General features: G+C 41.2%; 1 protein-coding gene across 2 annotated transcripts in view; it reads right to left on the bottom strand.

Annotated features, from left to right (window-relative positions):
• ANXA7 (annexin A7) overlaps positions 1-10264 on the bottom strand; it is an 11935-nt gene extending 1671 nt beyond the window's left edge. Inside the window, exons 1-10 of one of the 2 annotated variants that reach the window (XM_009322437.1) lie at positions 10202-10264; positions 7140-7356; positions 6718-6825; positions 5538-5581; positions 5047-5149; positions 4665-4759; positions 3838-3951; positions 2408-2578; positions 707-877; positions 523-598 (exon numbers count right to left, since the gene is read on the bottom strand). In XM_009322437.1, coding sequence (XP_009320712.1) covers positions 523-598; positions 707-877; positions 2408-2578; positions 3838-3951; positions 4665-4759; positions 5047-5149; positions 5538-5581; positions 6718-6825; positions 7140-7356; positions 10202-10258 — 1156 coding nt within the window. In that variant the 5' untranslated portion in view covers positions 10259-10264. The remainder of the gene's footprint in view (positions 1-522; positions 599-706; positions 878-2407; positions 2579-3837; positions 3952-4664; positions 4760-5046; positions 5150-5537; positions 5582-6717; positions 6826-7139; positions 7357-10201) is intronic. The other variant, XM_009322439.1, reaches the window with a different exon arrangement.
• Between the last annotated feature and the right edge of the window lie 523 nt (positions 10265-10787).

Below are 10787 nucleotides of genomic sequence, written 5' to 3'. Positions count from 1 at the left end.
AACAGGTCTTCTATTTTGCTGAAGTTTTCCTTAGCAAATACTGAGCTTTTTGGGGGTAGGTGGTGGTGGGGAAGAGGGGTGGAAATGGAACTGTGCCTGAAGTTGGTTCTGAGATCACGTGTGAGGGGGGTTCAGCTGTCCCTGCCGAGGAGCCACACAACCAGAGTCAGGGCTCTGTTACCCTGGTACTGGCGTCGCTTCGCGGAGCTCTGGAAAATACAACTACAGGCACTAACCCGTGACCCTTGTTTCTGCGTAGTTGCCTGCCCTCCCAGAGAAGTGACAGGTAGTTCCTATGTAGCCTTTTCTTGTTTCAAACTGACTTCTTCATGGTGGGTGCTTATTTTCTCCAGTTAAGTGTAAAGGGAATAATTTGAATAATTGAAGTTACTTTTGTGCTAGCAGAGTCTCAGATTGTGTGTTCGTTTGCCGTATGGCCAGCGTTGAACTGGATTCTTCTTCAACTACCTTTAGAAGGTTTAATTCCTAAGGGATTAGGGGAGGGAAGAACGTATCACTTACAAATAGTCTTCAAACCACGTTCCACGTTTCCAGAAAATTCTCGGTCAATGCTGCTTAATAAATCACGATTAGCAATCTACAAATAAATGAGATTAATATGTGGATAATGGAATGCAGTAACAACAGCAACCTTAATTTAAAATACACTGACCAAGCTCATTTGAAATCAGTGAAGAACTCCTACCCTGGAGTATGCCTCAACTGTTGCTTTCAGTTGGGGAAAACTTCTGCTTGCCAGAACCATATTAAAGCAAGATTCATCAGTCCCAAGTTTTCCTTCACCTGCTTGGTACAGACGCTGAGCATCTTCTTGAGCTTTTTGATAATCCACAGTTTGATTCTCATCCCGATTACCCTAAAAGCAAAGACAGCAGATGTCAAATGCAATTACACAGAGAAGGCTATGCTTTAACTGCCTGCAGCGTAGACCCCAAGCATGTATCTTCAAAGTTTGAAGCAGAAAGAGTAGTACCAGTTTGAAATACATTGCATTGCTTTAAAACTACTCTTTGGTTTAATATTTCTTACAGGCAACAAATACAAAAGTGGCCCAGAGCCCTATCTGGAGGGCATGCTTTAAACTGTAGATATACGGACTCAGATAATTTCACCCCTACGTACCATCTCATAGTTCTAATTAAGTACTGTACTTAATTCTCTATTTTACTTAATAATGTAAGCTTTCTCTTGATTTGTTTGTTTCTAGGCTTCAAGTTGCAAAGAATCTTCCCAAACGAACTAACGAATTATCTTACTGAATGTGAACACCTGAAATATCTCAGGTCTTCTATTTTATTTAGAATTTGCTAATTTCAAGTAGGAATGTCTCCAGAAAGCACTTACTCTAGTTGTAATATGTCAGTAGGGCTTATATGACATTTTATGTGCTTTGTTTTGTTGGTTTTTTTTCTTTTTTGCTGCCCAGTGCATGGATGGATACTGCTAAATGTACTGGCTGAGTAGGCTGAATACATGCTCTCAAATACTGCTGTTATCTATAGTGGTTAATGTAATATTTAAGTGATGTGCTTGTCAGTTATTGTAAACTACTGGATTTATCAAAATAAAAATTAGCAGCATAAGCTTCTCAAGGTTTGCTTTCTTGTGGATTTTTACTTTCTAATCCAAATACCTAGCGCATAGCTGAACTCAAAGGTAGAGGTAAACGAGATAGAGAAGTGTCAGAGAAATTCTAACAGCAAATAGGCGGATTGCTCAGAGAAACGTGGGGTGTTGCACTGGTACACATTTCTTCCTAAACATGGATAACTGCAAGTTACCGTTCTTCAGCACAAGAGCAGCCCTAGTAAATGATACGGGATAAGCAAGCTCCCGTGTTCACCTGAGTTCAATAGTAGCACCTCCCTAATTCTGGTGATGCGAAGGGAAGGCAGGCTATGGTGTAACTTGGGAGGCAAGTTTTGCCCTGTGGTACCTCTTAGCTTGTTCGTAGGGATTCTCACAGGTATTCTACATACCATAAAGGTGATCCTGTCAGATTCACCCAAATTATGGTGTTAAGGTATGCAAAAAATAATAAGCATCTTGCTTTAACAGCGGTGTGGAGCACTGCTTTATAGTACCACTTGATCACATCTGCACAAAAAAGTATTTACACGTAAGTTCTCTGAGATTAATACAGGGTGCTAAATTAGGTCACACAATTCGTCATAGATTTGTAGATAGGAAGTATCTCCTCCCTTGAGGAGGGACTGAAGTGTCGTGTCTTGTCATTAGGGAATAAATTAATGGCCCGGGGCTAATTTCTTAAAAACCTGGCTCTTGCTAAGCATACACAGGCTGTTTATGGAGCCATTATGACTACATGCATTGAAGTCAGACTGTACACCGTTATCTTACCAAAAAAAAAAAAATTAAAGCTCACTTGGCACATAGATATAAGTAATCGTTCAAAGTGTCCTGAAGTGTCTGCTCTGATGTCTTGTTCGATGTCCCTTCCAAATTCTGATTTATAGCAGTTCACTATTTCTCGTATTTCCTGGTTTGTCCTTGTGCAGAGGATCTCAATCAGCACTCTCTCCTGAGTGCCTGCTCCCTGGAGGCAGAGGAAAAGAGGGCATAACTACAAAGCACTACCTATTCCGTTTCCTTCAACTGTGAAATTAAGCAGTCATCTGTTATTTCAAAACTTAATACAATCGACACTGTAAGAACAGTAATCCTTGCAGTGTGAACGCGCCAAGTCTTCTATATACTTAAAATGGAATGAAGATTCCTCAAACATTCAAATCTGCACCAGTTCAAAAAAATACCCCAGAACTATACGTCCACAATAGCGACATCAGCCAAAGTTAAATGGAAAATGGTTTAGGAAGGAAATTCTTTGGCAACCTTAATCTGGAAACGTACTGGAGGAACGTAGAGCCTTATGATAATCATTAAAGCCAAAGATACACATGTAAATTCTGTTTTGGTCAGCGTACAGGTGTGTTCCCTATTCCAAATGTGGCCGCTTCCTCAACATGGAGTACGGGCAGGAACTGTTCATAGATACTTCCCTCTCGCCAGAATAAAAATTAACTGAGTTCTGTGTACAATGAGATCTTACTGGCACGGTCACCTCTATTCAGGCAAGGATTAGATAGGAGTGGATCTATGTGAGGCTTCTAGGTAATGTTGTAATATAAGTTTTTTTTTAAATGGTCAAGAGTGGCTGTTGCCTCCACTAAAGCCGGATCTTCATTTTAGCACCACATGCTTTAGAAGGTCTGCGTTCATGTGGGTTAAGTTACTCGTTTCCAGTATTGGCCACCTGCGAGCTGCTGCAGCTCAAACAAGCAAGAAATTCTGGTAAACTGGATGTACCAGTTTACCTGAGTTAAAAGTTTAAACCAACTACCTCACCTAATCTCTAATGCAGTCTTAATACTTGAAGAGATACATGCATCATCTGACCTTAAGAAAATATTTTTTCATTGTCCTTTTGGAAAAAACCTGGGATAATCCAAAAATATCTTTCAGTAACAACCGTTTGTTCCTAGTAAGGAGAGATACGTACCTTCAATTGAAACAGCGGTTACAGTTTTAACGGCACCCTGGCCCTTTCTAGGTTCTAGCAAAAATTATGACCAAGTGGCAGAGAACAAAGTTCTGTCCTGCAGCGTTTCATCCTCTGCTGGATGGGAGAGCTGCTCTGAATTGGCTCATCCAGCAGAAAAGAATTTTAAGCCCCGCAGTCCTGAAATTTGTTTGCCACTACAGGATTTTTCAACAATGCAGGGATCAGGTATTCTCTTTTCTTAGATGAGCATTTTAAGACGGTTTTAAACTAGGTCGTTCACAGGAAAACCATACCTTCATTGCATGACGTAAACTCCAGGCATCGTAGTAGGTGCCAGGCATGAAGAGTGCTAGAATCAATTCTTCCACGTTTCCATTTAACTCAGATTTCAGATCTTTAATTAAATCCTGTTCAATTATAAACACAAAAAGGGCTTTGGAGAGTGTTAGCCACGTAGATTATATACTGAAGAAAAGTCAGACTAGAACTTACTTTTGTGACTGATTTCTACCTTTGTGCCATTTTTCCTGTAAAGCTTTTGCTTTATTTCTTATAAAGAACTTCCCTCTGTCCAAAACTTTGACAGCTCAGCTCTTCTCCGTTATCTCCTCACTAATTAGGACCTAGTCAGGTCCTGAAAAATGCCACAACTATAAAATTTCACTTTAAGTTGCAAAAAATGACAGAGGGAAGAAATTAAATTATCTCAGCCTTTTATTGACTAACCAATCCTCAACCAGTTTCTCCGTTTGTTTCTTAAGAAAAACAGATTTCAGTGCTGGTTTTTGTGCGTAACTCACTCCATAGTTTCAGACACTAATACAAGGACGGTTTAAGCTTGATTATTTTCTATCTATCAAACATCACAAAAGCAGAGAAGCTTCTTGTTTGGTCAGAGACAGAGCCAGCCCCCAACCTTCCCCCACCCCTGCTTCTGCCAGGTATCAGGACAACACCGTGTTAAATACCAGATGTCCCCCGCTACACAGGGAATATAACCAAAAGAAGTGCATTTAAAAAATGCCCAAAGCACTCCCCAGGACTAAAATGCAATCAGGCAGTTAAAGCAGCAGTTGAAAGTTTGGGTTTGGTTACTGATTCAAAGAACTAGTGAACATACCTTGCCATACATAGTCTTGAAAGCTGCCTTGATTTTTTGCCTTTGATCATTGGAGCGGTTAGCAACAACATTGATGATAGCCTGCTCATCAGTTCCTTGGAAACAGAAGGGCAATTTCATGTAAGAACTCGTAATAATCCCTCCGAGACTGTGCATTTTATAACCTTGCATTTGGGCATAGTTACATAATAAAGGACTACATGTAAGTCTACCAAATTTGCTATGTAACTCCGTCCACTCGATTGCCCAAGTCGTTTCGAAAGTGTAACTTTTTAAAAGCTTGGGGAGAAAAAATGTATGGTGAAATAAAAATTGAAGAAAAGGACAAAATGGCATTAAGAAGTTAGCTCAACAGAAATGTAAGCTTCTATTGCTTACTTACCAAACCCCTTCATAGCTTTGCGTAGAATTTCTGCATCACTTCCAGCATCAAAGTTTGGAGCGGCTTGAATTGTGCCCTGGGTACACTGAACCATTACTGCAGGCTGAAAGTAAGAGTCACATGTAACTAGCTACCCTGCACAATATAAATTCAAATTAAATTCACAACTTTGGAATCGGTACTTCAGAAGGAGTTGTCCATTAGTTCCCTGTTTTTTCTCTAACACAGGATCAGGGCGACATTTAGTTGTGTTGAACAGCTTTGGCCCACCAATGCCAAAGCGATGCCTTTACCCAGCTGTATGGATGAAGATCTACTTGATGAGCGAGTATACACAGATACAGGGTTATGATTTTGTTCAGGTTGTACTCTGAGTGTAGCTGGGAACTCTTGATGCAGAACACGCTGTAAATTGTTGGAAACCAGTTGTAAAAACATTAAAACTACAGAAGCCACGTAAGATTGATTATAGCAGAGGATACAGCACATACCGGACCAGACATTGGTGATGGTGCTTGTCCACCAGGATATCCTACCGAAAATAAAGAACAAGATAAAAGGAATTAATTAATTAGGTCTCCTCTTATTATGTAAATGCTATCTAATCTGAAAATAAAGCCATTTACAGACCTACCACTGCACAAAAGCTGTTTCCTAAGTAATGCTACCTATCATGATCAGTAACTGAACTTCTTGCCCTTGGGAATGATGGGAAGAAGCAATCACAGACGCATCCTGGTACGCACACTAGCAAGGCAGTTCTAAAAATACTAAATTTACTGGTGCTGTGGGAACTGGAAGGATCTCTCCTTATTAAATATTGCTATCTTTGACAAAAGCCAAGATAGCCCATGCAAATGCAGATTGCGTGTCCTGTGCTCTCTTTTAAACTCATATTATACACTTCAAAATGTCTAGCATGTAAACGATAAATATTAAGATTTTTGCACCAATTAAATTCATTGGTGCAAAAAGAATTGCAGGAATCTCATTTTGTCATCAGAAGCACTGTGAATACAAAAGCTACAACTACATTTCTTTGTACTGGAATTTTATTTTTGTCCATAATACGTACATACAATTGTTACCATTTTAACAGCAGCTTAGTTATTATTAGAGTTAACAAAGCAATCATTAAAAAAAAGGTTTTGCCGCTCTGAATTTCTTGCAAACACAACCGACACATTCCAGGACAAAAATCATCTTGATGGCGACTGACCACTCAAAGCATTAAAAACACTGCACCATTTTTAAGCAATTATGTGCATTCTCCTTTCCACTTCCCCCACTAGGCCAGGGATCACCATGAACGCACAGATCTGAAAAATGCATCCATTTCTTTGAGAATAACAGAACAGCTAGATACTCATTGAATGTGGACTCTGGATTTCACAGTTCTCATCAGATACTTGCAGTTTGAAGAAGGATAAGCACCTAAACCACTACATCATGACCGTTAATCGGTGACAGCCATCCCTTTTGGATGTAGCACCTACAGAGATGGTTCTCATCAGCCCTTCAGTGGTCTTGTCAAGAAAGATGGTAGCAGGTGTACAGCATGCAAACCTCAACAGCTAAAAGTAACAAAGGTAAGGGCCTAATTTGTTACTACCTATCCTGGGACCTCTTGGTTTAACCTTGGATGCTTAAAGTTTCTTATATATGACATACCTGAAATTTGTGCTGGCCCACCTCCAGCATAGCTTTGGGCAGGAGTCTGCGGATAGCCACCAAAGCCAGGGCCAGCGGGAGGCACACCAAACCCAGGGCCTGTAGGAGCTAGGAGAAGAAGAAAGAGACTTTAGCACGCTTAATGTTTTGTACTTGACTTCAGACACAACATGAGCCAGGCTATTGAGTAGAGCTATGCAAGAGACTAATTTCTCTGTGTCTGTGCAGTGGCCCAAAACCACCGAGGCCCTGCCATCGGCACGCAGGTATTTACTGCTAGATAGCAATCTGGCTGGCTGCCTACACGCTGCTGCCTAAATCGATCGCTGAACAAAGCTGCTTTTCTTTACTACTTCTACCAAGCACAGGGAATGGTTCCGCCAGAAATCACTCCTGAGGGGTACTCTAATAAAGGATCTTACCTCCAGGATAAGGTGGCATTCCTCCAGCCTGGGGAGCTCCAGGATAGCCCCCGGGGGCAGGGTAGCCCCCCAGGGCAGGATATCCTGCTGCCCCTGGATACCCAGCATTCGGTGGTGCTGCAGGATAGGTCCCTCCTCCTGCCGGAGGGTATCCTCCAGGAACGGCGGGATAGGAGTACTGACCGGCTGGCGGATATACAGACTCCTGTCCTGTCGGCTGAAACACAAAAATGGGATGTCTGTACGCCTGCTTAACAGGACATTGAAGTAAAAACTCTCAAGCTACCAAAACGTCCATGTGTATAACGTGAATTATGTCATTAGATTCGGCACTTGAAGTGGCAGCAGCAGAATTCCTGAAGCCCGGATGGGGGCCTCCTGGTTGGGTTTTCTGATGCGTCACACATGTTGACACAGAATCAAAGAGTGCTGCAGGGTGGAAGGCACCTCTGGACAGGCTCTGATCCCATCCACCTTCAAAGCAGGGCCAGCTTCGGAGTTAGATGAGGTCACGCAAGGCCTTGTCAAGTCTTCAGTATCTCCAAGGAACAGCGAATGCACAGCCTCTCTACTCTCATGGTGAAGTGTTTTCCTCAAATCAAATTACAGTTACAACCTGTGGTTGTTGCCAGCTGCCCTTTCACTGTGTACCTCTGAGAAGAGTCTGGCTCCAGTGTCTCTATCACTCCTCCTTACGTAGCAGAAGACTGAACAGATCTCCACTTAGCCTTCTCTTCTCCAGGCGAGCAGACACGCTCCTGTTTGTCCATCTGTCTGTTGTACCGGGAGGCCACAACCGGACACAGTATTCCAGATGTGGCCTCGTGAGCACTGAGCACAGAGGAATAATTGTTTCCCTTGACCGGCTGGCTTTGCTCTTGCTAAAGCCTGGTACGTCATTAGCCTTCCCCCCGGGGACACGCACTGCTGAGCCACATACGACTTGTCAACCACCAGGACCTCTGGTCCTTGACTGTTAAGCTGCTACTTCTATCCCACATAAGTAAGAGGTGAGCTCACCTAGGCTTGCTCTCTATGAATCATTAGGAGCTCACCTCCTGTTTTTATAGGACTTTTAACAGCTTAGTATCTTTGAAACTTCTGCCTCTCTTGCACAACCAGTATCTTCAAATGTTACATGGTTAGAACTTACAAGAGGTGTTGGGTTTTTTTTTCCCCATTTCCTTTGGAATCCAGGTTATAAAGCATGGACATTCAGTGACTAAATCTGGACCACTAAGTCAGACTGAACACCTATTACAGGTTTTAAATAAAAAGAACAAGTCAAACATGTATATGCCTTTGTTTTGTTACATGTATGACTTACCAGTCATACCACAAAGGTTGCTATTAGCATTAATGTACGTTAGAAATATTTACTTGAATGACCAGGATCTCTAAGGGAAAACCCTATAAGTTAAAAGTCATATACTTGATCTTAAAAATCAGGTATTTAAAATCAGCTTCATAACAAAGCATAATGTATGGACTCATTACTCACTTGCTGGGAATCATCTTTACTGACTAGCTTTAGAAATATGGGTCACACATTACATACAGTACACGCTCATTCTTGAGCCCAGAAAACAGAAATGAACTGCAAAGCAGTAAAGTCTAGCTCAAACGTTCTCCTCGGGTTTGGTTGCCCCAAGATTTCTACCCCCAGATTACCGTGCCCGGGCTATATAATATTCTCTTCCCCAGCGGTACAGTCTAACCTTTCTCTGCCAGACTCGACAAAAAGATTTTAATGGAATTTAAGAGTCACAAATCCAAAATTAGGATCCTCAAAAGCCCTGCTCAGATAACTATCACTACTGCAGAAGAAAATAACTTCACATTGTTTTTTTGTACTGGTTATCACTTTGGGCCTCATCAATGAGATTAGGAAACCTTAGAATCATTGATATCGAATCTAAAGGGTCTTTTAAACTTATCCATTGAAGTTGGCTACATTTTAGATGCTAGCTAAGAAAAAAACTATTTTCAGATGTAGTAAAAAATGAATTACAGCTACAATCATGAGGATTCAGCAGAACCTTGAGCGGGGAAAAGAAATCCTGGAGTTAAGAAAGTCTGGTTTCTAACATGTTTGTCTTTAGTTTGACTGACTAGTGTTTCAGAGGGAGTAAGGGTAAATTGTAAAGCAAAATAATTGGATAATTTATTGCATGTATTTATAGCTTTTCAGTATCTTAACAGGATCCAGGCTGAGCTCCATGCTTCAGTCTAGTTCTGTCCTACATAAAAAACAGACCATATAATATTCCCACAATTGCAGTATGATCAGTGCCATATTAATAAAAGCACACAGTTGCATCTAGCTTTGAAAAACAATGCAGGCATATCAAAAAGACTGCAGTATCAGTCACACCTGATACATTCCAGCCTTCCATTAAGTTTCATTGGAATTTTTAGTCCATTCAGTCATGAGCTGAAGGTGGAACAAAGTCCTGCAGCTGAAGTATAGGGGGTCAAAGTCAAGATACGGTGTCCTTTATCCTCAGAAAAATATTTACTTGGTGCCGTATGAAAGCTGGGCTACTTGAGTAAAGCATTCCAAGCTCTTCCTGAGGGTAATGGCCACTGAAGTTTGTTCAGCATCTCTGTAAATCCTGGGATACGGGTATGCAGAATATTTGGTAGAGACTGTGGTAGAGACTGGTTCAGAGATTACCTCTGACCCTGTACGTAAAGGCCTTCACATTTATGTAAAAGCTACTGATACTTGAAAAAAATTATTTGCTGAGCTAGTTAGCTATATAAATAAAAACAAACTCACAAGACAAAGATAAACTAAAAAAAGACCAAACAATCAAAAACCTTTCTGGAACAATAGGCAACATTAAAAAAAAAAAAGTCTTAAACTTCCTTCTTGGAATTCTTATGAGACAACTGTAAAGTCATCCTCAGGGATATATAGATGAAAACAAAGACCGTAATCTCTACAGAATACTGTATATGAACAGACAGCTACTATTTACACACAGAGCATAGTAAGAAGGGGTATTCACAGAATATAAATACATTAGGAATGCAACACATTCAAGAGCCATACTTACAGGATAACCAGGGAAAGCAGGGTAGCCGCCAGACGGGGGATAACCCGGGTATGACATTCTGGGGGGGAAAAAAAAAAAAAAAGATATTTCCACTGTCAAGGCACTACATATGAGTTTGTAGTAGTTATTTGCTTGCTAATTACCTGTTAAATCACTTGAACAATATGTTTAGTAGATTTAGAATTGCTCAGGAGTACTTGTCAGCTATTAAACCCACAAAACCTTTCCTTTTCTTCATACACATGACCATAGCAAGCAGGATTCAGAAGGGAAGCATCTTCAACTTTGTAATTAACTACCACTCTTATTTAGGGTCAGACAGACACTGAAGCATGGTAAGAGGCTGAAATACAGGATACGCTTCGAGGTGCCAGCAGGAGGGGGCTGAGCCCTTTGCCAGAACAGAAACAGAAGGGTCAGGCTAGAGCAGGGCCCCAGTCCTGCGCTACACCAAGCGCCCATCACCCTGCACTCCTCCACTCACAGGGGTAGCTCCTGTGAGAAGAGCAGTAGCCTTTCTATCCCGTGTAAAATGGTAATTTGACACAAACACGTGTAATCCCCCAGCATTACTTCATTTGTGTAG

Source organism: Pygoscelis adeliae, unplaced genomic scaffold (assembly GCF_000699105.1).
Source record: "Pygoscelis adeliae isolate BGI_AS28 unplaced genomic scaffold, ASM69910v1 Scaffold244, whole genome shotgun sequence".
Classification (NCBI taxonomy): Eukaryota; Metazoa; Chordata; class Aves; order Sphenisciformes; family Spheniscidae; genus Pygoscelis; species Pygoscelis adeliae.
Note: the sequence above shows the minus strand (reverse complement) of the source record. Positions and strands in the feature narration are given on the sequence as shown.